Genomic DNA, 25,915 nt, shown 5'->3' on the forward strand with positions numbered 1-25,915 from the left:
CCCACGAACTGTGAGATCATGACCTGAGCTGAAGTTGGTTAAGCAACCAATTGACCCACCCAGGCGCCCCGCAGCTTATGTTTTTGAGTGATGTTTTGACTTGAACCTTCATGGCACTTTGCCTCTAAATCCTTGAGTCAAAGGAACTCCCAAGAATAAGATCATTCTAAAAAAAAGATCATTCTGGCACAACACCACCATAAAATGACGCTTGGTAAAGCACTGATGTCACCACACGTCTGTCTGAAGTTAAGAAGTATAAAATTTAAAAATTGATAAAATTTAGGGGCTCTTGAGTGGCTCAGCCAGGAGAGCATCGACTCTTGATCTCAGGGTCATGAGTTCAAGCCCCGCATTGGGCGTGGAGCCTACTTAACAACAAATTTATACAATCTAATACCATTAAGAGTTTCCCCTCTGTTCCAGTAATCTCTTTTTATGGCTGTTTTTTTTTGCTTATTTTAAAAACCCAGGATCCATTCCCGGACCTCACATTCTGTTTCACCGCCACAACTTTTGAGTCTCTCCTCTGTCCTCAGACATACTTTTTTGTTCTCCATGTTGGTGTTTGAGAAGAGTTCAGGCAGAACACCCCTCAGTGTGGATTTGTCTGATGGCTTCTTCCTGGTGGAAAAGTCCCGTAAGGGTTTTGGCAGCTTACCACCTAGGCGGGCGTTGGGCCCTTCTTAGTGCATCTCATCAGAAAGACCCAGGAGGTTACGTTTGTGTCTTATACTCATTCTGCAGGCTCAGGTTCCTCTGAGTCCTTTTAAAACCTTTAGCTCGGGGCCCCTGGGTGGCTCAGTCAGTTAAGCGGCTGACTTCAGCTCAGGGCGTGATCTCACGGTTCATGAGTTCCAGCCCCGGGTCAGGCTCTCTGCTGTCAGCACAGAGCCCACTTTGGATCCTCTGTCCCCTCCCTCTCCGTCACCCTCCCCCCACCCCTGCTGGCTCTTGCTCTCTCTCTCAAAACGGATAAATAAAAACTTTAAAAGTAGTAAAACCTTTAAGTCTGCAGCCGGTCACCGTTATATCTCCCCTTGCACGGATGGCACCCGGAGTCTGTAACTTTTATTTGACGCACGGGTGTTGTGGTGGCGTGAGGTGGTTTTACGAAAGTGGCTGCTTTTCCTCGGGGGACGCTGTTTGTTCCCTGGGGGCGGAGTCAAGCCTCTTGCCTTTTTCTTGCTTTGCTTCTCCCGCCAGCCACCGCAGCCACAGTGTTGCACGCTCAGGACATGCTCGGTATCCCTGAAATCGTTCACCGTGCCTCTTCCTCCGTGGCAGTGCACTCGGTGTTTGAGGGGCGGGGTTCCGGTGGGGCTGAGGCTCACGGGGGGTGGATCTCTTCCTTTCAGATCGCCATGGGGGTGCCGTTGCACCGGCTGAAGGATATCCGGCTTCTGTACGGAGAGTCACCATGGGGGGTGACACCCATTTCATTTGAAACTCCTTCTAACCCTCCGCTCGCCCGAGGCCATGTCATCGCGGCCAGAATCACCAGCGAGAACCCAGATGAGGCAAGTTGGGAGGTTCCCCACCCCGCGTCTGCCGTCTCCAGCCTCCCAGTGTGGGACACATCCCAGACGTTAGCCTTGGATGAGACGCCCAGGCTTCCCAGGGTACAGACAGGCGTGGGGAGGCGCACGGTTTGATCGGGGGTGAGCCCTTCATGCGTCTCATTGGTCAGTTACATGACAGTTACCCCACCGGGCGTTGTTGCCCTGCACCACAGCTCAACGCGTTGAGGTAGGGTTTTGTGCCTGGGACCTGCTGACGGAGGCCGTGGCCGGGCCCCATTGTTGGACTCGAAAGGCCACATCCATTTTGGGGATGAGCAGCCAGGTTTAGAACCCGGGGCCTTGGTTTTCTGGCCCCACGCACTCTCTGCTACAACATAAATGGAGTCTGATCCCCCGTGAGGAGTTCCTTTGCGACTTGTTCTTCCGTGCGCCTTAAAAATCAGCCAGCTGGCCTCTGTGCCACTTGACATAGTTGCTCACGGTTGATTGTCACATAATCTCCATAATTTACCACAGCCTGACTGTTCCATGATTACACTCAAGAAACTTGGGGTAAGAGGTTTGTCTCCCCCCACCCCCCTTTAAATGAAAGGATTGTAAGGTGTGGTAGCTCTATTCATTTGGCATCTTGGGCTGCAAACGACCGACTCTGGTGGTGATTAAGGAAAATGGGAGGTTTTCAGGGGGATGATGCCTGGGAGGGCGGAGAACCAGGTGTGGAAACAGCTCAGGCACCTGAAATTCTCCAGCTCTCACCTCCAGGTACCTGTGCCCAAACGGATGCCTCCATTATGCGCGTCAGAAGCCCTGATCACAGCAAGCCAGGGTCCATGTCCCCTCCCCCCTTACCAAAATTATTTTCAGGGGGATGGGATGGGCCATCCTCCACCCCCCCCATAAGTGTATTCGGTGTGTGTTAGCGTTAGATTTCTTTATCTGCTGGAATTTTCATAATCCAGAGTTCAAAAGCTTTTTATTACTGACAATGTCAAGCTGATAAAATCAGAATGTATTTTCATTCCACTCCATCATGAGCAACGTTCACCCATATCGTATCTGTACCTCCTCTGCGCGCAGCCCCTCCCCGCCCCCGCCCGCCCCGCCCCAGCCCATCCAACTGGGTTATTTATTTTTATAGTTTTTTTTTAAAGTAGAGATTACCTGCGTGCACTGACCTGCGGATGTAGGTACGCCCAAGGGTAGATACACCCACACCCGCAGTGGGAGATATCAATGTTCTGTTGATGACGCTAAGCTTTTAGTTGTGATAGGTGTTCTTGGGTTTTCCTAGGATTTAATTCTGATGCACATTTGGCTGGAGTGACGATTTTTTTTTGTTTTTTTTTTTTCTCCATTTTGCTTTTTCTTCCCCGGGCTCCAGGGGTTTAAGCCAAGCTCCGGAACGGTTCAGGAACTGAATTTCCGCAGCAACAAGAATGTGTGGGGTTATTTCAGCGTGGCTGCTACTGGCGGCTTACACGAATTTGCGGATTCCCAGTTCGGGCACTGCTTCTCCTGGGGAGAGAACCGGGAAGAGGCCATTTCGTCAGTATCTCCCTCCTTCCCTCCTCCTTTCCCTCCTTTCTTCGGGAAACTAAATGTTAGCCTGTGGCTTCAGATACAGCGGCACCAGGAGATAAAGGAGGCGAATCACCGAGCAGACCCTGTGTCAAATACCCTTTGCTAAAATCCAAGAGCGAAGTCTGCCCTCTTCCTGTGTCCGAGATCCGTAAAGGCCAGTGAGCTCACCAAGGGCATTTTGGTCTTGGGATCATTACAGGTCGCATATAAAAGGTGCCAAGTACTATAGCTTTAAAAAAAAAAAAAAAAAAAGATGCGGTGTGGGACTTCTTTAGATACAAACCTTTTAAGTAGGTCCTGGAGAAACGCCCCTTGACAAAGGGGCTCCCGAATCCCGAAATACCCACATCTTATAATTTCTCCTGCCTTGCCCCGAGCGCAGAGAGGTAAAAACCAGCTCACGTTGTGATTAAACCTTCTCGTGTGGATGAATAACTGTCCTTGAGAGTGAAAAGTCCCAAAGACATTGCAGTCATTGTGTCTCAAAGGCATTAAAATCAGGGTGCCTGGCTGGCTCAGTCGGCGTGGCATGTGACTCTTGATCTCAATGTCGTTAAGTTTGAGCCCCACGTTGGGTGTAAAATTGAAGGGGGAGGAGGAAGGCCAGCCATCCCAGCCCATGCCGATGCAAACGGCCTGTGGCTTGCGTGTCCCATGCTGTGAATGACCAGTATCCATTTCAACAGAATTCAGAGGGAAGAATTTCAGCATTTCTTATGGCCGCCAGAGTCTGGTGCGGGGCGGGTGGGGGGGGGGGGGATCAAGGGTGCCAGTTCCCCCAGGACTGAGGCTTTCCTAGGATTTGGGATTTCTCACTGCTACAATTGGGCGTGTCCTGCGCAAATTGGAACAAGTGGGTCACCCTTGAGCCCAGTAGCTCGTCTCGTACATGCAGATTCCGGTGCCACAGCTGACCTTCCGTAGACTATTGACGCCCTCATTTGATCTTAGTGCAACTTGTGTATTTTCTCTCCCCCCCGAACTGGGCTTGTGATTTGCCCCTTTGCTCCACCTGTTGAATGCACACTGGGACACCAATGTCAGATATCAAAGCTCCCTCCCGGGAAGAGAATTGTTCTAATCCCACCTCTTTCTCTGGTGCCCAACACTCTCCCTGTGATTTCATAGGGAGTAGGGGTGTCAGCCCTTTGGACTGGAGCCCTGTTTGGGGGAAGGCCACCCCTCTGGGAGATGGGAGGTGGTGACCAACCAAGCACGGGTGGATGGGTGACCGCCACCCCCTCAGTGGAGGGACAGCGTTGGCCATCCGTAGGCCCACCCCGGGCATACCCAGCAAAGCAGCTGCCCTGGGTGCTGGGGATTTGAATAGGGCTGGCCGGAGAGAGGCAGAGCTACTGGCCGTGGTTAATAATCATTACCATCACGGTAATTAATCCTGTTTGTAGCAGCCGACCTTTTTTATCGGTGACTGTGTGCTCTCTGTGGATTGTCTCACTTTAATCCTCAAGCACCCATTGGAAGTCAGAGTTCTCTCCCCATTTTCCAGATGAGGAAACTGAGGCCCAGAGCGGTTAAGCCACTTGCCCAAGATTGCCTGACCAGTAAATGCTGGAGCCGAGATTGACACCTGGGCCAGTGGACTCAGGCCCCCCTCTCTCAACTGTGCTATTCTGGCTCTCTGAGAAGCACGCAGGAACTCTGTTGGCCGGTATATTAATTTGGAAAACAATCAATGTGCCTTTCCCCTCAAGGAACATGGTGGTGGCTTTGAAGGAGCTGTCCATCCGGGGCGACTTCAGGACCACCGTGGAGTATCTCATTAACCTGCTGGAGACCGAGCGTTTCCAGAACAATGACATCGACACAGGGTGGTTGGATCACCTCATCGCTGAGAAAGTGCAGGTGGGGGGGGGCTGCATGCTTCTCCCCTCGGGGTCGTGGAGCCCCCGGCTCCTCGTGGGCTCGGTCACCACCGACACTGAAGCGTGGAGTCTTTCCTAGGCTGAGAAGCCAGATATCATGCTTGGGGTGGTGTGTGGAGCCTTGAACGTGGCCGATGTGATGTTCAGAACCTGCATGACGGATTTCTTACACTCGCTGGAAAGGTAGGGCACGATGGTAATTCTTTTCCCCCTGTGGGATGCGCGTTAGTGGTGAGGAAGGCGATGACCAGCCCCCAGGCAGTTAGGGAATCCCTCCTCCTTGCTTGCCTCTGAAATTCCTCGCCTGAACCGAGTCTGCCCTGGAGGAGAGTCGCTGGGGATGGGATCCTCAAGGCAGCAGACAGAGGGGTGCTTATTCATGCTGACTTGTGCAAGCGACGTCATAATACTTGAGTTCAGAAAGAAGGTGGATTTGAGAAGCAAAGCAGGGTATAGGTCACCTCTACAAATGTTCTTTCCGGTCCCTCGCCCGAATCAGACGGTGACTAGTGAAATGGAAGGGGCCAGGTCGCTCACTGTTAGAATGGGCCAGGATTTCGCAGCTTCAGCACCCTTGATGTTTTGAGTTCTTTTTTTTTTTTTTTTTTTTTTTTTTTTAATGTTTGTTTATTTTTTGAGAGAGAGAGAGACAGAGTGCGTGCCACGGAGGGGCAGAGAGTGAGGGAGACGCAGAATCTGAAGCAGGCTCCAGGTTCCAAGCTGCTGGCACAGAGCCCGATCCGGGGCTCAAACTCATGAACCGTGAGATCACGACCTGAGCTGAAGTCGGATGCTCGACTGACTGAGCCGCCCAGGCGCCCCTGAGCTGATTCATTTTTTACTGCGGATTCATTTTTTATTGCAAGGGCTGTCCTGTGCACTGTGGGAAGTTAGCAGCATCCCTGGCCCTCTATCCCCAGTGTCCTCCCACCCCCTCACTCCGCCAGAAGTCATGACAATCAAAGACATCTCTAGACATTGCCAAATGTCCTAGAGTAGAGGCTGAAGTCACCCCTCGTGGAGAAACATTGTGATAGGCAAATGAAACTACAAAAAAAAAAAAAAATTAAAAAGAGAATAGATTTTAGCACTTGGTTATCATGCTTCTGAACAGTAATAGAATCTCAGTGCGTGCACCCAGTTTCTTTCATAAGCAGGTGGCAGGATTCCCACATGGGGAGTTTTTCCAAGAACAAGCATTATGAATTTTGCTTCCTGGGAAGCCCTCTGGAAATTTCTCATCCTTGAGTAAGTGCTGTTTCCTTAAGTTCTGAGGAATGTCAGTTTCCTTGCCTTTTCATCAGTTTTAGCTTTTTTAGTACAGTCAGGTGGGTTGATGCTTAGGCAAGGCAAAGAGCTGAGTGATTGGTTCAAATCCAGAGGACGGCTGCAGAGTTCTTGTTCATTCCCACAGCCGACTGTGAGTCTGTCTTCTCTTTCAGGGGCCAGGTCCTTCCTGCCGCTTCTCTGCTGAACATCGTGGATGTGGAATTAATTTATGATGGTGTTAAGTACATTCTCAAGGTGAAGGCCCCGGGTTTCTTGGATGTCTCCAACACTCTGGAGGCTGGTGGGAGTTTTTATTTCTGCAGTGAGCCATGCCCGGAGTGGACTTGCTCATGCTTGGGTCCTGGGACGCCCCAGGCAGTCCTGTGATCTTGAAACCTAAGCCCTTTGGGTTTCAGAATGCACAGACTTGAGCGATAGGCACAAGGTACGACGGAGCATGTGTTAGCGTCCTGGGGCCGCAGTAACAAAATACTGTAAGCTGGTGGTTTCAGACAACAGAAAGGTTATGTCTCGCACTCCGGAGGCCAGAGTCTAAAATCCAGGTGTCCACTGGGCCCTGTTTCTCTGAAGTCTCCAGGAAAGAATCTGCTTCATGCTTTCCTAGCTTCTGATGGTTGTGGGTGGTCCTTGGTATTCCCCGGTCTACAGACTGTCACCCTGATCTATGCCCCTGGCTTCATATGACCGCCTTGCATGTGGGTATGTGTTCACAGTGTCTTCCTTCTGCATTGGGTCTCTTCTCAGAAAATCACCAGTCAGATCGCATTTAGGGCCCACCCTCCTCCGGTAGGACCTCTTTCAACTAATTACACCTGCAAAGACACTATTTCCAAATAAGGTTCACATTCTGAGGTGCCAGGAAGGACATGAATTTGGGGGGATGATATCCAGTCCAGTACAGAGCATGAGCAGGACCTGTGCTGAGCTGGCATAGTGTGTGGGTCCCTTTCCACAGGGCTGGTGAGGCCAGCTCTGCACCGAAGGTCAATGTGTGGCTTTCTAATCTCTCCCTGGCCCACCTTCAGGGCTTTCCTGAAGGTTACTCGGGGTGGCTGTCCCTTCAGAAGTATCCGGTTACCCTTGCTGGGGCACCCGAGGTCAATTCAGCAGAGACTATCAGGGAGTCTCTGAGATGTGCAGTCACAGGGTCAGGCCCTCGTTCTGAGTCGGGGTGACCTGTAGGGCCAAAGTGTCCCCAAGAAGCTAAGGCGGCCTTTAGAGAGGGAAAAGATAACCGAACTTGAGTCAGCTTTTGAGGCAGAATATTTATCTTCTGTTATCTTATCTTTAAGATCACTCAGCACTTTACGCTTCCAACTTTGGGGTTTTTCAGGTTTAGTTCAGCCAAACGAGCGTGTTATCCGTGCGGGCGTGCTTATAAAACCACTTTTTACCCCTCCATGCTGCTTGGCTATTCTGGGGGCCCTGGTTCCCCCAGTGTGTTTTTTAAATATGGCACACGCTTATTGCATAAAAGTCAAAAATTTCAAACAAGCACAAAACATCAAAAGAGCAAGCCCTTCAGGTGCTGACTCCGGGAGGCGATCCCTATTAACGTCTTAGCAAATCTCTTCAAAATTTTTTTCCCCTTAGGCATCGATTTTGCACATTGAGATCATGGTGCGAATACTGTTGTACTGCTTTGATATTATTACGGCATAATGTTTTCCCCTGTCAGTAACAAGGCTTCTTATATCAGGTTGTTGTCTCTAATGCTGTCCAGTAGAACTTTCCGTAGGAAGGCAAATGTTCTGTATCTGTGCTGTCCAGTATGGGGCCACCTGTATCTACTGAGTGCCGAGGAACTAAATTTTCCTTTTTTTTTTTTTTTAAGTGAAATTAATTTACATGTAAATAGCCAGCCTAGCCAGGGGCGGCCATGTTGGACAGTGCTGGTCTAGAGTATTCCATTGCAAGGTCGTTAGATGGCTACTTTCTCAGTCTTCCTGTTGCCACGAATAGTATTGCAATAGACATTCCTATACTTCTTAATACCTTTGGTGTCCACATGAATATTTTACAGGTCAAGGGCTCTTTAGGGTGTTTCGTGCACGGAGAGAGAGCATTCACGTCGAACCGAGGGCTAGTATGTCCGGTTGAAGTACAGAGCTGAGGTCAGGGCCTGGCCACCTGTGCCTTTCTCGAGTGTCCCTAATGTCCGGTGTGCCTCCGGGCAGAGCCGGGTCTGAGGAGGACAGAGTCCTGGTCACTGCTGGAGTCTCCAGGACTGCCTCGCTCCCGGCGAGACCCCCACTGCATCTCTTTGCTACTCAGGGTGGCCCTGCTTGATGGGGCTGATGCTTGAAGACAGGAATCGGAAGGGCAAGCGATTGGTGGGGATGTGGCCAGGCTGGAACTCCGCCTGTAGCCGGTGGCCATCGGGCCACCCAGGGGACAAGTGTGGCACACTGACGCAGGCCCTCTGCAGCTCCGGCAGCGGCTCCCTGGGGGCGAATGAGGGCCGAGACTGGAGAGATTGCAAACGTCCACCGTGGCACTCCCACCGTGGACGCTAGCCCTTGCTCGTGGCGCCCTGGCACCCAGGGACAAGCGGGCCTCCTGAATTCGGGCAGGGACACTGAGCCTGTCCCTACAGGTGGCCCGGCAATCTCTGACCATGTTCGTCCTCATCATGAACGGCTGTCACATCGAGATCGACGCCCACCGGCTGAATGACGGCGGGTTACTGCTGTCCTACAATGGCAACAGCTATACCACCTACATGAAAGAAGAGGTTGACAGGTACATGGCGGGGTACACAGAGCCGCGGGTTGAAAATACAAAGCCAGCTGTGTGCCGCCCAAGAGTCTTCGATAAAGTACCGTTTCCAGTAAATTCTGGGGCCCTTGGAGAGGTTAATCTCTTGGCTGGAAATCCACCAACTGGCAGACATTTGGGGGGAGGCTCCCAGGACGCCCGTGTCTAGTGACATAGCGGGGTTCAGAGCCGGATGGGATGCGACTCCCAGCTCCGTGGCCTGCGAGGCGTGCGACGGTGTGTCAGCTGCCCCTTGTCTGAGCTGCGGTGCCCACACCGGGCTGAGCGCAGGCTTGGAGGAGAAGCAGCCCTCCAGTTAGGGCAACGGCTCCTCGTACCAGGCACGGAGCTAGGTGCTGGGATGAGACCGTGGTCACGACCCATGGAGCCTGTTGGTGGATGTGACCCATTAAACAAGCAGAAGTGGCAGGAAAGGTCTCTGTGCACCTGAGTGGGTGAAATACAGGGAGGAGGCCCAGGAAGCACGTAGCAGGGGGGCATCACGAGATAGACCCAAAGACCCTCCTATTCCGATGCAGCTGACCACACTGAGCTCATACAATGAAATGCGGACCAGCCCTGACGAGCAGGCAGTACAGACCCCCTCTCCCGCTCCAGCCGAGGGGAGTCAGGCCCAGTGCCCGCGAAAGCTCCGCTTAGAGAGTTGTCTCCCTTCCCAACCTTCGAAGTTTTGGAAGAAGGCAGACTGGATTCGCCCCAGCCAGAGCACTATTTTATTACCTCTTTTTCAGCCATGTTCTGTCTGCCAAGAATGTTCAAGGTTATTATAGGCTCCCCCCGGGGGCATACTCTCCCCAGTTCGGTTATAAGGCGAAGACTTAACCATTGCTAGCTATGTATCGAATAATATTGATTGCGTTCTCTGTGCCTGTTAGAATTCTATCAGTAAAAGGGACTTGTTTTCAGCCAGAAAAGGGTTTGCTCACCCGCTTCATTCCCAGTTGTCTCTGCCGTAACCGTCAAAGGCTAGCATTTGGGAAAGTTGGAATCCAACAGACCACGTGCAGGGTCATGCTCATGGCTGCCTCCAGGGAGGGGGAGATACCAGATACCGTCCAAAGCCTGACTTGGGCATGCTCGGTGGATGGTCCTCCCCATCTACCCGCCTGCCCGCCCGTTCTCCCTCCCAGTTACCGTGTTACCATTGGCAACAAGACCTGTGTGTTTGAGAAGGAGAACGATCCCACGGTCCTGAGGTCCCCTTCGGCCGGGAAGCTAATCCAGTACACGGTGGAGGACGGGGGCCACGTCGAGGCTGGGAGCAGCTACGCGGAGATGGAGGTGAGCACAGAGCCCGCCCCTGGGGTGAGGCTGCAGCCGGGTCTCCCCTCCCCCCACTCCCCAAGGGAGGACCATCCGCCATCATCCAGTCTACACCTCTCCCCTGGGCTGCCACCTGCTGACTCCTCAGAGAGCCAGTATGTGGGGTTCAGCCCAAATTCTCTGCAGTGTTCAAAGGGAAAACCTCCAAAATGTACACTCTGCAGGAACGCATGAGAACTGATTTTTTTTTTTAAGCTTATTTTTACTTATTTTGAGAGAAGGACAGGAGAACAAGTGAGAGAGGGACAGAGAAGAAAGGGAGAGAGAGAATCCCAAGCAGGTTCCACGCTGCCAGCACAGAGCCCGATGCGGGGCTCAAACTCACGAACTGTGAGCTGATGACGTGAGTTGAAGTCAAGAGTAAGACGTCTAACTGACTGAGCCACCCAGGTGCCCCAAGAACTGATTAATAATAATGACGGTGATGATTTAACAAGCCGTAAGCCAACACTTATAAAGTGCTTGCCTGTGGCAGGTGCTACTGTGGGCATTTTACGTGTCTTTAATTACCTTCTGTAATCTTTCCGGCAACCGTCATAGGAGATGGGCACAGAGAGGATTCCCACATGACACATGAAGAAACGGGCCCAGGCAGCCCGAGGAACTCACTCAAGGTCACACAGAGCTAGCTAGGGTCCACACCTGGCCTCCATGCCACGCTGCCACGGTAAATAATACGATGATGGCAGTGAAAATGCGGCGGCTGTAGGAGGTGGTCCTTGCTGACCTCCCGCCATGTTCCAGGCTCCTCTTCTCGAGTAATCCTGGCTACTCAAGAGGCCTGTGAGGCGTGGCTGTCTTCCATTTTATGGTTGAGGAGAGTGAGGCTCAGAGAGGGCAAGGCACCTGGTAGAGGTCACGGAGCGATGGGTGGGGTGCTGGGCTCCAGCCCAAGTCTGTCTCGGGCGCCCAGGCTGTGAGCTGCTGACCTAAAGGGTCACAGTGCCGGCTGCCTGCAGGCCACGCCACGGTGGCAAAACTCGTCGTGTCTGTGTTGGCAGACCGTCAGGCCAGTCAAAGGGGCTGGTGACTGTGCTGGGAGCACGTTCTTCTTGCCACCGAGTGTTCCCCAGAGGGTTTTCTCACTGCCTTTAAGAAAGGAGCCGGTCACTAGGGGCGCCTGGGTGGCTCAGTCGGTTAAGCGTCCGACTTCAGCTCGGGTCACGATCTCGCGGTCCGTGAGTTCAAGCCCCGCGTCGGGCTCTGGGCTGATGGCTCAGAGCCTGGAGCCTGCTTCTGATTCTGTGTCTCCCTCTCTCTCTGCCCCTCCCCCATTCATGCTCTGTCTCTCTCTGTCTCAAAAATAAAACGTTAAAAAAAAAAATTAAAAAAAAAAAAAAAAGAAAGGAGCCGGTCACAAAATACACCATGTTTTCAGAATATGTCTGTTAATCCCCCCACCCCCCTGCCAAAAATGATTTAACTGTATTTCTAAGAGAGAGGCTTTACATCACAAATAAAGATCAGTGTCTGGGGCACCCAGGTGGCTCAGTCGATTAAGCGTCCAACTCTTGATTTTGGCTCAGGTCATGATCTCATAGTTGGTGGGTTTGAGCCCCGCATCGGGTTTTGCGCCGGCAGTGTGGAGCCTGCTTGGGATTCTCTCTCTCTCTCAATCTCAATCTCTCTCTCTCTCTCAAAAGTAAGTAAATAAACTTAAAAGAAAAAAAAAGAAAAAAGAAATTAAAAAAAAAAGCAGCTTCCATGCCTGTAAAATGTGTACAATAAACACCTGCCTTCCCAGCTGCCTTTGCAGACGGAAGTAATTCATGAACAGCACCGAGCCTAGCACACAGCAGGCTTCTGGCAAATACCAGTTCCCTCCATCCTTTACCCATGAACTCTGCTCAGGGAGTCGTTCTATTTAAATGACCAAGGACCTGCTCCAGAAAACCGGTTCTGGGGGACTCTAGCTGTCACACACGCACACACAGCCAGTCCTGGCGGGCTCATCTCGTCTCTTCCTTCTGCAAAACAGGTGATGAAGATGATCATGACCCTGAACGTGCAGGAAAGCGGCCGGGTGAAGTACATCAAGCGCGCGGGGGCCGTGCTGGAAGCGGGCTGTGTGGTGGCCAAGCTGGAGCTCGATGACCCTTCCAAAGTGCGCCCGGTATGTTGCACCCTGGCACAGCCACCCTGGCTGGCTCTGCCCGCTCAGGGAGCCGAGCTGGCTTGAGACTCCTGACTCTCGTCCTGCCCCTGTGGGCCCCCGGCAGCGGCATGACGGGCACAGAAGCCTGCCTGCCTCTGCTCCTACCCCTCCCATCAGCTCCGCATCTGGCTCGGGGTCAAACTCAGGTTCTTCCTACAAGACCCCAACTGAGTTGTCCCCCACTGGCTTTTTCTTCCCCCCCACTGTCTTCTCTGGCTTCACCCACTTTTCTTCTCCCCCTCATTTAATCGAACACGCCAGGATCTTCCACTTAGAACCTGCCCCCTTTGCCCAGAAGCACCTTCCCCCAGATGTTTTCAGTGCTTAACGCTCTTACCTCTTGTAGACATTTATTCAAGCGTCATCCCTGAACCCTCCCCCCGCCCCCCGCGGTGAGGCCTTTCTGGACCACCTTTTAAAAATGTTTAATAGATTTTTTTGGTTTTATATTCACAGAAAATTTTGGCCAGATAGTACAGAGAGTTTCTATATACCTTGCACCTAGTTTTCCTCTTACCGTCTTATACGAGTGTCGCTCAGCTCCGTAAGTGCAGGATGAGGGACTGCCCTCGGCCCCCGCTGTGGGGGCCCAGCTGGAGAACCAGCCCCAGACTATGCAGAAGAAACCCTCTGGTTAATCTCAAAGGACAAGAGGAGCCCGCAGGGGTGGGCCAGCGGAAGGGGCAGGAAGCTGAGGGTTCCAGGCCAGCAGAACGGCGCGTCCCAAACCTCCTGGGCCCCAGGGCTGCACCAAGTAGGCAGTCAGCGGACATTTGTGGAACGAATGACTAAATGAAGGGGCGTGTGAGGTCAGGGTGAACCCTTGGGGGGAGCTTTTGTTTTTTGGTTCTCCAAGGCTAAATGTTTGTGATTTACAAACAGCTGGCACATTGGCATGAGAGTTTCGTTCAGTTTTCATCCGGCTAGGTGTTTATGTCTGGGATTGGATAAAGACGGAAAATAAATAGGGAAAATAGATAGTCGTGATTAGAAAGCAAAGTGAAACAAAAGAACCTAATCTCCTCCAGAATCACGGGGGGGACCTGACAACGGATCACGGATCACGGCATTTGCGATGGGGGAGATTTGGGAAGCCAGCATCGGGGTGTGAATGTAGCAATTGTGACTTTCCAGTACGATGTCTTCTGGGTTTTTTCGTTCTTTTTCCCTCAGGCCTTATCCTAATTATATTGCGTATTGGTAGATCCGCCTCGCCCCTCGTTTTTATCTTGTCTCCCTCAGGAGGCAGGTGTCCTTGACCTCTGGTTCTTGCTGTGTCTCATCAGGCCGAGCCATTCACAGGAGAGCTCCCTTCCCAGCAAACTCTGCCCATCATCGGAGAGAAACTACACCAGGTTTTCCACAACGTCCTGGAAAACCTGACCAACGTCATGAACGGCTACTGTCTGCCAGAGCCTATTTTTAGCACAAAGGTAGGTCATGTGCGAAGGATAGGTATGTAGTCTGCACGCGTGTGCAGGTCTGTGAAGAGCCACGAGGGCTTAAACCATCGGATCCGAGGTCTTTACTGAAGTAAGGAATGGAAAAACGGCTAGTCCTCCGTTTTTACAAAGGACCTCTTCTCAGGAGCTTCCTCACTTCGATTGTAAACACGGGTGTACGTTTCTCTTTGCTTCCATACTGTTGCGAAAGCTGTATTGCTTTTTGGTGGTTCAGTTCGTTGCATCCCGGAGAGTGTTCAAGGTGTGCGTGAGGAAAGGAGTCCACGTGGGTCCCCTCTTAGAGAGCAAGGAAGGCGCTTTGGCCCGAGACACGCTCTGTTCGTTGTTCATCGTTCCAGGGGCCCGTTGGCCTACTGACTCTGTAGAGAAATGAGTTTTCACACTTGCAGGCTTCTGCGCAAGACCCACGATGCTAAATTCATCATCACTGGCAATGACATCGTGCGTCACCTTTTATCTCTTAGTGGTGGTGACTGTGCGGTGGTATTTATGGCCAGTATGATATTGTTTCCACCTTACAGGTAAGGAAACTGGGACGCAGAGAGGCTAAGAAACTTGTCCCGTTTCATCCGTGAAAAAGATCGGGTTGGATTTGAACACGGACCATCTGTCTTCAGGGTCTGTGCTCGTAACTCCTGTGCTGTGTTGTCGAATCGTGATCGCCATGACGGCCACACTTCTTTAGCCTTTGCACTTGCCAGCGTGTGCGTTCTTTCAGTTTTAAACCGCCCAGCCCCTGTGGTGGCAGCACGCTTATCCTTCTCACTTCAGAGACTGTCAACATTTCGGCTGCTGGGACCCCTGGAAGCAGCCTCGTGTCGCTGTTAAGCATCTCGGGCGCTTGATGGCCCCAGTTTGCTTCTCACTAGCTGGGTGACTTTGGATAACTCAGTCAGCCTCTCTGTTTCAGGTTTCTCAACTCTAAAATGGGAATAATGATTATCCCTACTTTGTAGGGTTATTTCTGAGGATCGGGTGGGAAGGTACAAATAAAAGTTTTAGCGCGGTGCCTGGCACCGAGCAAGCGTCCTCGGATGTGAGCTCTTCGTGTGGCCTTGTGCAATATCCTCACGCCAGGCTGGCGGATGCATGGAGAGGGGAGTGCAGGGAAACTGAGTATTCCCCTTGTGGTCAGGGGGCCATTCCGCTCGGGACTGTTCTAGAGGCTGCTGCGTCTAGCTCTTGGGCTCCTCGAGTACAGGACCTGGGTGGTGCATGTCGGGTGCCTCGTGGAGGGTGGTGTTGCCCAAGGACCCGCAGGGCCTCAGGCTGACGCCGTGGTCCCCGCTTCAGCTGAAGGAGTGGGTGCAGAAACTCATGACGACCCTGCGGCACCCGTCCCTGCCGCTGCTGGAGCTGCAGGAGATCATGACCAGCGTGTCGGGCCGCATCCCCGCCCCCGTGGAGAAGTCGGTCCGCAGGGTGATGGCTCAGTATGCCAGCAACATCACCTCGGTGCTGTGCCAGTTCCCCAGCCAGCAGGTACGTGCCCCCTCCCCGGCCCCACCAGGGGACCCCCGGGTGCCACTCGGGAACTCAACTCCCGGTCACCGTGGCCTCTGACCGAGCACGCACGGTGTTGGGGGCTGAGAGTTTCCTTTTGAGCCCTTCTCTGCAGAACCCCACCATTTTCTCCAAAGCAACAGCTGTTTAGATGAACACAGGGGGCCTCACTCTATAGAACTCAGATTCAGAATAGGAGTGAGCGGTTGCTACAAATGCAGGGTGCATTTTCCACACCTGACCTGGCTGAAAGAGAGGCAGTTGTGGGTTTTTCTTGCAAGACGGTAGCTTTGACTTTCCTCTGGTGTCTGTAAGGCGATCATCTTGGGGCTAGATGTGTATATGACATTTTTACGTAATGGAAAGCCTTCCAGGGTCGTATAAAATATCTCTAATAATACTATGTTGGCCTGATTTTTTTTTTTTTTTTTTTTTTTTTTGCTTTTATCAAGCATTTTAAAGGCAATTTGCTTTTGGAAGAACCTGCCCGTGTCTCGTTAGAAGGGATTCATACCGTCACTGTTCCCCCACCCACATGTTCGTGATTTGGGGAGCTAGGGGTCAGCCACTCCAGAGGTTGGAATAGATCCCACACCAAAAGGGATCTAATATGGATTTTATACTGGAACAGGCTGAGTGAAAGACACCAAAGATCACCTGTTGCATGATTCCATAGAAAAGGCAAATCCCTGGAGACAGAAAGTGGATTAGGGGTTGCCAGGGGCTGGAGGAGGGGGGATCCAGACATTTTTAAATGCTTATCGGGTTGCTTTCTGGGATGATGAAAATGCTCTCAAATTAGATAGTGGCAAATGGTTGCACAACTTTGAATAGACTGAGAAATGCTGAATTAGGTGCATACTTTCAAGGCGGGAGAGAGGCGCCCGGTGGCTCATTCGGTTAAGCGTCCGACTTCGGCTCAGGGCATGATCTTGTGGTTCGTGAGTTCGAGCCCCACGTCGGGCTCTGTGCTGACAGCTCAGAGCCTGGAGCCTGCTTTGGATTCTGTGTCTCCCTCTCTCTCTGCCCCTCCCCTGCTCGTGCTCTGTCTCTCGAAAATAAATAAACGTTAAAAAAATAAAAAGAAAATGAATGGGAGACATACCGTGGTATGTGAATGATATCTCGACTGAAAAATAACCAAAACACAACTCTAAAGAACCCCAGTTGAGAAAAGTATGCATTTGGACCTTTTAGGAATTTGTTGTTAGTGTAGATTTTTTCATTAAAAACAATTTTGTTGCCAAAAGCAGTATGCTAATACCAATAAATCTAGTTATAAAAACAAGACCCCCCCCCCAGCACCTTCATTTTCCCTGGGGTTGAAAATTCCCTTCCCTTTTCCCAGACCACTCATATTTGTGGAGAAGAATAATACACGTGTCTTTACGGGATTGTTGTCATTTCTAAGCTCTTGAATTCCTCCAGCCATGTGTTGAGAGGGACAAACAGCTGGTGGCCAGAGAGCTTTGGAGCTGAAATTTTTGATTTTTAAAAATGTTTTTTAATGTTTATTCACTTTTGAGACAGAGAGGGAGAGAGGGAGGGAGGGAGGGAGGGAGGGTGAGCAGGGGAGGGACAGAGAGAGAGAGGGAGACACAGAATCCAAAGCAGGCTCCAGGCTCCGAGCTGTCAGCACAGAGCCCGACATGGGGCTCGAACCCACGAACCGTGAGATCATGACCTGAGCTGAAGTCGGACGCTCAACTGACTGAGCCACGCAGGTGACCCAAGAAATTTTCGATTTTTGAATGAGCCTTGAATGGGTCCTCCATGGAATCCCACGGTGGGTCCTTCTGGTGACTTCTGGAGGTGACCGGATCATATGGTGATGAGTGGTCAGACCTATCCTGTCTCCCCTTCTAGATAGCCAGTATCCTGGACTGCCACGCGGCCACCCTGCAGCGGAAAGCTGACCGGGAGGTGTTCTTCATGAACACCCAGAGCATCGTGCAGCTGGTCCAGAGGTGAGTCCCGGGCCCCCCATGGGGTGTGGTTGTCACCACACGAACGTGGCACTCTGGGGCTCTCTGAAGCTAAGACCCAGCCCATGGGGTTACTTATTCCTAACCATAGAAACTCTAAGCAAGACCCTTTTCTCCTGTGATCTCAGTTCACCAAGTTGTAAAATAGGACTTAAGACCCTTCACGCACAGTAAGTCATCCTGAGTTACAAGTGGATTAAGTTTTGTAAAGGGCTGATGACACATGGCACATACTTAAGGTATCTTTGACTATATGACAGTGGGAATACAGTGGTTTTGTTGGCTTTATAAAGGGCTATACGGATTATTGTCGTTTTGAAATCATTGCAGAGGAGAGATGATGAAGATTTTTTCGGCTATGTTTTGTTTTGAATGTTTATTTATTTTTGAGAGAGAGAGAGAGAGAGAGCACGCACGAGCAGGGGAGGGGCAGAGAGAGAGGGAGACACAGAATGCGAAGCAGGCTCCAGGCTCCGAGCTGTCAGCACAGAGCCCGATACGGGGCTCGAACTCACAAACCGTGAGAACATGACGTGAGCTGAAGTCAGATGCTTAACTGACTGAGCCACACAGGTGCCCCAAGAATTTGTATTTTGAGGAGCTATTGAGCAGCAAGAACTATTCTAATGACAGGAAGAATGGCCATGTTGTGTGAAAACGGTGTCGCAGGAAAGCTTTGCATGTAAGGACAGAATCCAAACGTTTTTAAGCCAGAGGAGATTAAGTCTGTGCCCATTTACCACCTGCTGGAAACCACTGGAGGCACAGAGAGGTAGGACCCTGGGAGACTGCCCCTCTCTTCAGGGAGCTCTTCGGCTCATGGGGACTCGGACTGCTCATAGAGGATCGACCTGACACAGGATATCTTTGGATCCCCCACAAGAAGAGAGTTTCACAGCCAAGTGCTAGGAGGGGAGACCCTCCCCCAGAACACTTTGACCGCTAACTTTAAACCCACCCTTTCGCTTCAGAGAAACACCTAGAAGAAAATGAACAAATGTTAAGTTAGCTAAATTCCCTAGCAGGTTTTTCTGTGTTAAAAATAAATAGCAAAGCTCTTTTTTTTTTTAAATTTTATTTATTTATTTAGGTAATCTCTACACCCAACATGGGGCTCACAACCCCGAGATCCAGAGTCATATGCTGTACCAGCTGAGTCAGCCAGGCACCCCTCAAAGCTCTGTTATATATATATATATATATATATATTTTTTTTTTTAATATATATATGTGTATATATATATTTTTTAATTACATTTGATTAAAAAAAAAGGAAGGAAGAGAAAGAAAGAAAGAAAGAAAGAAAGAAAGAAAGAAAGAAAGAAAGAAAGAAAGAAAAAGAAAAGAAAGGAAAATGGGGCCCCTGGGTGGCTCAGTCGGTTCAGTTCAGGTCATGATCTCATGGGTCTTGAGTTCAAGCCCCGTGTCGGGCTCTGTGCTGACAGCTTGGAGCCTGAGCCTGCTTTGGATTCTGTGTCTCCACCTCTCTCTCTCTCTCTCTCTCTCTCTCTGCCCCTCCCCGCTGGCACTCTCTCTCTCTCTCAAAAATAAACATCCAAAAAAAAAAATCACATTTGAATAAGTGCATGTTTTGGGTTCTTTCTTTTGTTGTCATTTAAGTGACCCTGGGGTTAAACTGGTCTCAACGCCCTTAAAACTCAGTGTCGCGTCTCTTAAGGAATTCTGTTCCCTATGTGCAGAAATGATTTAGAAGAGAAAATGTTTTAGGGAACATCCAGGTTAAAATTTGGTTTTTAAAAGAGAAGTGAGGGGTGCCTGGATGTCTCATTTGGTTAAAGTGTCTAACCCTTGATCTCGGCTCAGGTCATGATCTCATGATTTGTAGGTTCGAGCCCTGTGTTGGGCTCTGTGCAGAGTCTGCTTGGGATTCTCTCTGTCTCCTCTCTCTCCCCCTTTCCTGCTCTCTTTCTCTCAAAAATAAACGGACATTTTAAAAAAATAATAAAAGGGAAGTGAAATTTACATAAGGATCTATCGATCAATGTCTCTCAAGTTTCATTTACTTATTTTTCAAGCTGCCTTTATGCCTATGGTGGTCAGTCATTTTGGTTTTCAGGCTGACCCTGTCTCTTCTCTCTGGGGATGGGCAGGTGCCATCCAAAGGCTCAGGCTTGGACTCTGGCTTGTGGTCAGAACTTGGGCAAGTCACTGCTGTCTTTGGCCTGCAGAGTCAGTGTGAATGAACCGACTCCCACATCCCTCCCAGGCTTGAGGATTGGGGAGTGCAGCCTCCAGATACTTTATTACCGTTTTCCCCTTTTGGAAGTCCTAAAAGCCCCGGCTGTAGACCCAGGCACTCTGGGAACTAGGGCTGACGGCTCAAGCAGCCTCCCCTGCCTCCCCAGGTACCGCAGCGGGACCCGCGGCTACATGAAGGCAGTGGTGTTGGATCTCCTGAGAAGATATTTACGCGTGGAACACCATTTCCAACAAGGCAAGTGTCGCCGCCCGCGCTGGTGACAAGCCCACAGGGTGGGGGGGCCCTGAGCCTCACCCCTGTTGTCTCCCTCTAGCTCACTACGACAAGTGTGTGATCAACCTCAGGGAGCAGCTGAAGCCAAACATGTCCCAGGTGCTGGACTGCATCTTTTCCCACGCGCAGGTGGCCAAGAAGAACCAGCTGGTGATCATGTTGATCGTAAGCAGGACGGGGCACCCTGTACCCACAGCGGGAGTAGCTCGGGGTCCACAGACGTTCTGGAAAGGGCCGGGGTAGAAATATTTTAGCTTTTGCTGGCCGTGCAGCCTCTGTCCTGACCTTGTGCAACGTCAAGGCCTGCAAATGGACACGGCTGTGTCCCAATAAGACTTTGTTTATAAAACCACGCGGCGCGGGTGGGATGCAGCCGCCCCTGGGTGCAATCTCGACTGACGCTCACAGAGCGCCGCCTACGTGCCGGGCACTCCTCACGTGCTTTTCAAAAACCGGCTCGTTGACTTGAGCAAGCCCGGAAGGTGCGTACTGTGCTCACTCCCGCTCTGGCAGAACACAAGGAGGTGAAGTCACTTTGCCAAGGGCACACAGCTGCTAAACGCAGAGCTGGGATTGGAACCCAGAGCCTGCCCCCCGCCCCCCGGACTCTTGAGTTATTAGGGGCTATTGGATTCTGAGTCTGGTAGGACTTTGGGTTTGCCTTCTTGGAGAAGCACGGAATTTCTTCGTTCTTATTTCTCTTCCTACCAGATGGTAATTAGCATCCTTTATAGTTCGAGATCTCTTCCCTTGATATGGTCTCTGACCCGACTCACTTGGAAAATGCAGGGTCAGGAGATACTAGGAGATCTGGACTTGGTTTTAGCAAGAAGGCGCCGACAGATTTTTTTTTTTCTTTTCATGAAGACAGTAAATGTTTTGGTCTTAAGAACCATGCAGCCCGTGTTGCAACAGTTCAGTTCTCCTGTTGTAGCGTGAAAGAAGCCATGGTCAGTGTATAAGTGAATGTATAAACTTTATTTGTGGGGCACCTGGGTAGCGCAGTCCATTAAGCATCTGACTTCGGCTCAGGTCATGATCTCACCGTTTGTGGGGTCGAGCCCCGCATCCGGTTCTGTGCTGACAGCTCAGAGCCTGGAGCCTGCTTCGGATTCTGTGTCTCCCTCTCTCTATTTGCCCCTCCCCTGCTCACGCTGTCTCTCTCTCTCTCTCTCTGTTTCTCTCTCTCTCTCTCAAAAATAAATAAACGTTAAAACAAATTTTTAAAAACCCACTTTATTTACAAAAATGGGCGGTGGGCCAAATTTGGGCCTGGGCTTATAGGATAGTTAACACCCTAGCAAGATGGTTTCAGAAATACTGATATTTTTGTAAAGAATCATTTTGAAATCTCCTAGTGCGGCATGAGGATCTCTTAATCCTGGCTGTACATGAGAACCTCCTGGGGTAGGTGTAGGGGGACTTTTAAAAAATACAGACACCCTGGCCTCACCCCTGGTCAGTTAAATCCGGCTTTCTGGGGATGTGGCCCAGGCATCAGTACTTTCTGAAAGCTTTCCCCGGTGCGAAACTTCCTCGTGGGCTGCGTATTATATAATATTATCAGTTTAATGTTTAATTTCTTGGATGTTTCAATGGTTCTTTCGTTAGCTAGGAGATCTTTTTTCTCAAGGAGGTACATTTTTTTTTAAATTTTTTTTTCAACGTTTTTTATTTATTTTTGGGACCGAGAGAGACAGAGCATGAACGGGGGAGGGGCAGAGAGAGAGGGAGACACAGAATCGGAAACAGGCTCCAGGCTCCGAGCCATCCGCCCAGAGCCCGACGCGGGGCTCGAACTCCCGGACCGCGAGATCGTGACCTGGCTGAAGTCGGACGCTTAACCGACTGTACCACCCAGGCGCCCCCATTTTTTTTTTTTTAACGTTTATTTATTTTGCAGGGAGGAGGGCAGAGAGAGAGGGAGAGAGAGAATCCCAAGCAGGGTCTGCATTATCAGGAGAGCCTGAGGCAGGGCTCACGCTCATGAACTGTGAGATCGTGACCTGAGCTGTAGTCCGATGCCCACCTGACTGAGCCACCCAGGCGCCCCACAAGGAGGTGTATTCTTACCGGGAGGGATCATGGGGTCTGTAACTGACTTTCAAAAACGAAAGCGTGTGTGTGCACACACGTGTATGCATGCTAGAGAAAAAGCAGGTGTGGCCATACGGTCAAAGTTGAGCAGCCGGTGGAACTGGATCATCATTATCGGGGTTTTCCATAAACCGACCCTCATTTCTGGTGTAGTTTTGGCAATTCTTCCAAATTATGTTTGGAGGGAGAGCTTCCCAGTGTGCGGCCCATAAGTACGGGATTGGGAACTTAGGCCTGAAGGTCTGCCTGTCACGTGTTACCATCTCCTCGCCGTTCGGAAGCCAGGGGTGAAAGCTTTGGATTATTCTGCTGTTTGCTACTCTCTGTGCACATACTGACTCTCTTCTGGGCGTGAAAGAGCAAGGGGCGCCTGGGTGGCGCAGTCGGTTAAGCGGCCAACTTCAGCCGGGTCACGATCTCGCGGTCCGCGAGTTCGAGCCCCGCGTCGGGCTCTGGGCGGATGGCTCGGAGCCTGGAGCCTGTTTCCGATTCTGTGTCTCCCTCTCTCTCTGCCCCTCCCCCGTTCATGCTCTGTCTCTCTCGGTCCCCCAAAAAATAAATAAACGTTGAAAAAAAAAAAGTAAAAAAAAAAAAAAAAAAAAGAAAGAGCTAAACATTATGGACATCAGAGGACAGTCTTGGCGGGGTGGCCCCCGGAGCAGAGAGCTAGGACACTTGCTCTCGGGGGCTTCTCAGTGACGGCGGCTGTAGATGTACTAAGCTTGGTGGGGGGGGATGTGTGAGATCCGTTATTCTTTTGGCTCTCTTGGTTCTATTTATTGAAAATGTTTGCAAAGTTTCTACGTGATTTAGAGTTAATATTTTAGCACTGCACTGTAGAAACTGTAAAGAATGGAGGGAGGTATTTTATACTCCCTAGAGAAACCACCTAAAAATATTTATTGAAAGTGGTGAGTTCTTTGCATTTGATGGTGCCTAGGACACTTTCTGGAAGGACTTGTTAACTGCATGATTACTTTGAAATGAAATTTTCTGAGTCTTTAAGGGGCCTTCATGTCTTTCTTTCTTTTTTTTTTTTTTTTAAAGTTTATATTTTGAGAGAGAGAGAGAGAAAGAGCACACCAACAGGGGAAGGGCAGAAAGAGGGAAACAGGATCCGAAGCAGACTCCGCACTGACAGCAGGGAGCCCAACACGGGGCTCGATCTCACGAACCGCGAGATCATGACCTGAGCCAAAGTCTGACGCTCAACCAACCGGGGGGACTTGGTTGCTAAAACAGATCACTTACGGGGAGGGAGAGAAGGTTAAGAATAATCTCCTGTGCAGTTTCTTCAGCACGTGTGTTTGTGTCCAAGTGTGAAATGTTAATGCGTTAGAAACGTGTGCTGATCGTTCTGACCGTAGAAACAGAGCAGGCTCATTCTAATTAGGGAGATGCAGAGGCAGGAGTAGAAGAAAGGACCCATGGCCCCACCATCTGGTGACTTCTTGGAAAGCAGCCTGGGCTGCGGCAGGGGTGGGGGCGAGTTGCTGGGGCGTTGAGAGTCCCAGCAGTCAGTGATTTGCCTTCTGAGAGTGTTTAGGGAACATCCGCTCTGAGCCATTCCTAAGCCCTTCTTGTGTTCCGGGCATAAGGAGATGTCCAGAGCAGGTGCATGCAGCCTTGGTCTGTAGCAAGCAGGTCCCTCATTCAGAAGCAGGAGGAGGGATGCACGTGGAATGATCACCCCTCTACTTCTTCTGCAACTCAGATCCTCCTTCCTGCTGGAAGCTGCCCTTGACCCCCCCACACCCTGAACTCTCCCCGTGGGGACTCGCAGAGGGTGGCTTACCACACCCTCGCTAGAAGCATCCCATGTGAACCTTACTTTTTGTTTGTACCGGGCTCCATTTCCCCTCGTCCCTCTTGTCTGCACCTGTGAACCCCTTAAGTCAGGCAGCAATGTAGAGAGGAAAGTGAAGCCTCGGGGACAGAAGAGACCTGGCTTCAGATTGGCCCTGAGCCTCACTTTCCCCATCTGTAAAATGGGCACCGTAATGTAACTCCTCAGAGGGCTGGGAGAATCTGGGGAAATGAACGTAAAGGGTCTAGCTGCTCGCCTGGGACACATTAAATGCCTGATAATGGCCGCCTATTAATGGTGCTGTAGGTAGGGACTTGGTTGTATTTTTCATGTTAGCAGGTGTGGAGGGCATGTCAGGGGTGAATGGGGGGCACATGGTGGACAGTGGTCAAGGGTATGATTATCAGGCTCTGCCGGGGATGTGCAGAGAGCTGAGCAGCTGTCTGGGTTGTTGGGGCGGCCGCACGCCCCAGCTGTGGGTGAGGGCTGGGCGTGTTTCCTTCCGGTGGAGCAAAGCCGTTTGGATTTCTGTTTTTGTGTCCCTCAAAGGATGAGCTCTGTGGCCCAGACCCTTCCCTGTCGGAAGAGCTGACCTCCATCCTCAACGAGCTCACTCAGCTGAGCAAAAGCGAGCATTGCAAAGTGGCCCTCAGAGCGAGACAGGTAGGGTCCTGGGGAGCGTTCCTCCCGCCACGCACATCCCTCACCCCACACGGCCCCTCTGCCGCCATCCCGCGTCCTGATCCCAGGGCCCGGCCCTTGGCTTACCCCAGCCCTCTGTCCCCTCCCCCTGCAGGTCCTGATCGCCTCCCACCTCCCGTCCTACGAGCTGAGGCACAACCAGGTGGAGTCCATTTTCCTGTCCGCCATCGACATGTATGGCCACCAGTTCTGCCCGGAAGACCTCAAGGTGAGGCCGCTTTCTCTCATCCACCTGCCACAGAGCTCACACTGTGGCCCAAGTCTGGCCTCGGGGAGGTGGGCTCCCCGTGCCCTCCTTGTGCGGGCACCTGCCTTCCGAGCACGGTTGCAGGTACCAGTGGTTCCATCCAGTGTGGCCAGGGCTGCCCGACGGGACCTCGGGGAGCCCAAGAGAGGTTCAGTCCTGCAGGATGGACAGAGAGTATCAGGCAGCAGGGCTCCCCCCCACCCACCCCCCGAGGTGCAATTGTATTTTATTTGATTTTATCGAATTTTATTTATTTATTTATTTATTTATTTATTTATTTATTTATTCATAAACGTTTACTTATTTACTTTTGAGAGAGGGGGGAGGTGGGGAGGGGCAGAGAGAGAGAGGGAGAGAGAATCCCAAGCAGGGTCCATGCTATCAGCACAGAGCCCGACGCGGGGCTCGAACTCACGAGCCGCGAGATCATGACCTGAGCCAAAATCAAGAGGGAGATTCTTAACTGACGGAGCCATCCAGGCGCCCCCCCCCCACCCCCCGCCCTCCCCGGGTGCAGTTTTAAACACTCAGATGTGATGGAGCTTCCTAGGAAACCAGGAACACTCACACGGCTGAGTTAAGGCTTCATCTTTTGGGTTCCCCGAGCCCCCAACTTTGGATCATTTGCGGGCCTCCAGGTACCCCCTCCGCATCTGGAACGGGGAGCCCCAGGTGTAATCCTCCCAGAACTGCTCCCACTTTCAGGTCCACGGGCCTGGAGCACGGACAGAAACCACCGCCGGCTTCCCCTCCCTGCTCCCTCCCCTCCACTCATCTTGGTGAAAACTTGGTAACATTTGCCTTTTCTTCCCCCTTCCCATCCTGTAGAAATTAATACTGTCAGAGACGACCATATTCGACGTCCTGCCCACTTTCTTCTACCACGCTAACAAGGTCGTTTGCATGGCGTCCCTGGAGGTAAGTAGGAGGGAGGACCCAGTAACAGCACCCGTAGCGAACATGCCGGTCCTGACATCCACCGCCCGCCTGCTGTGCGCCTGAGCCCGGGCCACGCGCCTCGCGAACGGGACCTTATCCTTCTCTCCACAGGGTAGGTACTGTTACCTGCCCATCTCACAGAGAA

The 25,915-nt window shown here is 51.3% G+C and overlaps 1 protein-coding gene across 5 annotated transcripts in view; it reads left to right on the forward strand.

Annotated features, from left to right (window-relative positions):
* ACACB (acetyl-CoA carboxylase beta) overlaps positions 1-25,915 on the forward strand; it is a 110,551-nt gene that overhangs the window by 43,094 nt on the left and 41,542 nt on the right. For all 5 annotated transcript variants that reach the window (XM_043557841.1, XM_043557840.1, XM_043557837.1 and 2 more), the window contains 16 exons: positions 1,359-1,520; positions 2,905-3,068; positions 4,817-4,967; positions 5,067-5,170; positions 6,430-6,511; positions 8,874-9,019; positions 10,186-10,336; positions 12,357-12,491; positions 13,820-13,966; positions 15,290-15,478; positions 17,366-17,466; positions 19,851-19,939; positions 20,019-20,143; positions 24,432-24,545; positions 24,679-24,792; positions 25,660-25,749. In XM_043557841.1, the coding sequence (XP_043413776.1) occupies positions 1,359-1,520; positions 2,905-3,068; positions 4,817-4,967; positions 5,067-5,170; positions 6,430-6,511; positions 8,874-9,019; positions 10,186-10,336; positions 12,357-12,491; positions 13,820-13,966; positions 15,290-15,478; positions 17,366-17,466; positions 19,851-19,939; positions 20,019-20,143; positions 24,432-24,545; positions 24,679-24,792; positions 25,660-25,749 (2,064 nt within the window). The remainder of the gene's footprint in view (positions 1-1,358; positions 1,521-2,904; positions 3,069-4,816; positions 4,968-5,066; positions 5,171-6,429; positions 6,512-8,873; positions 9,020-10,185; positions 10,337-12,356; positions 12,492-13,819; positions 13,967-15,289; positions 15,479-17,365; positions 17,467-19,850; positions 19,940-20,018; positions 20,144-24,431; positions 24,546-24,678; positions 24,793-25,659; positions 25,750-25,915) is intronic.

Source organism: Prionailurus bengalensis, chromosome D3 (genome assembly GCF_016509475.1).
Source record: "Prionailurus bengalensis isolate Pbe53 chromosome D3, Fcat_Pben_1.1_paternal_pri, whole genome shotgun sequence".
Classification (NCBI taxonomy): Eukaryota; Metazoa; Chordata; class Mammalia; order Carnivora; family Felidae; genus Prionailurus; species Prionailurus bengalensis.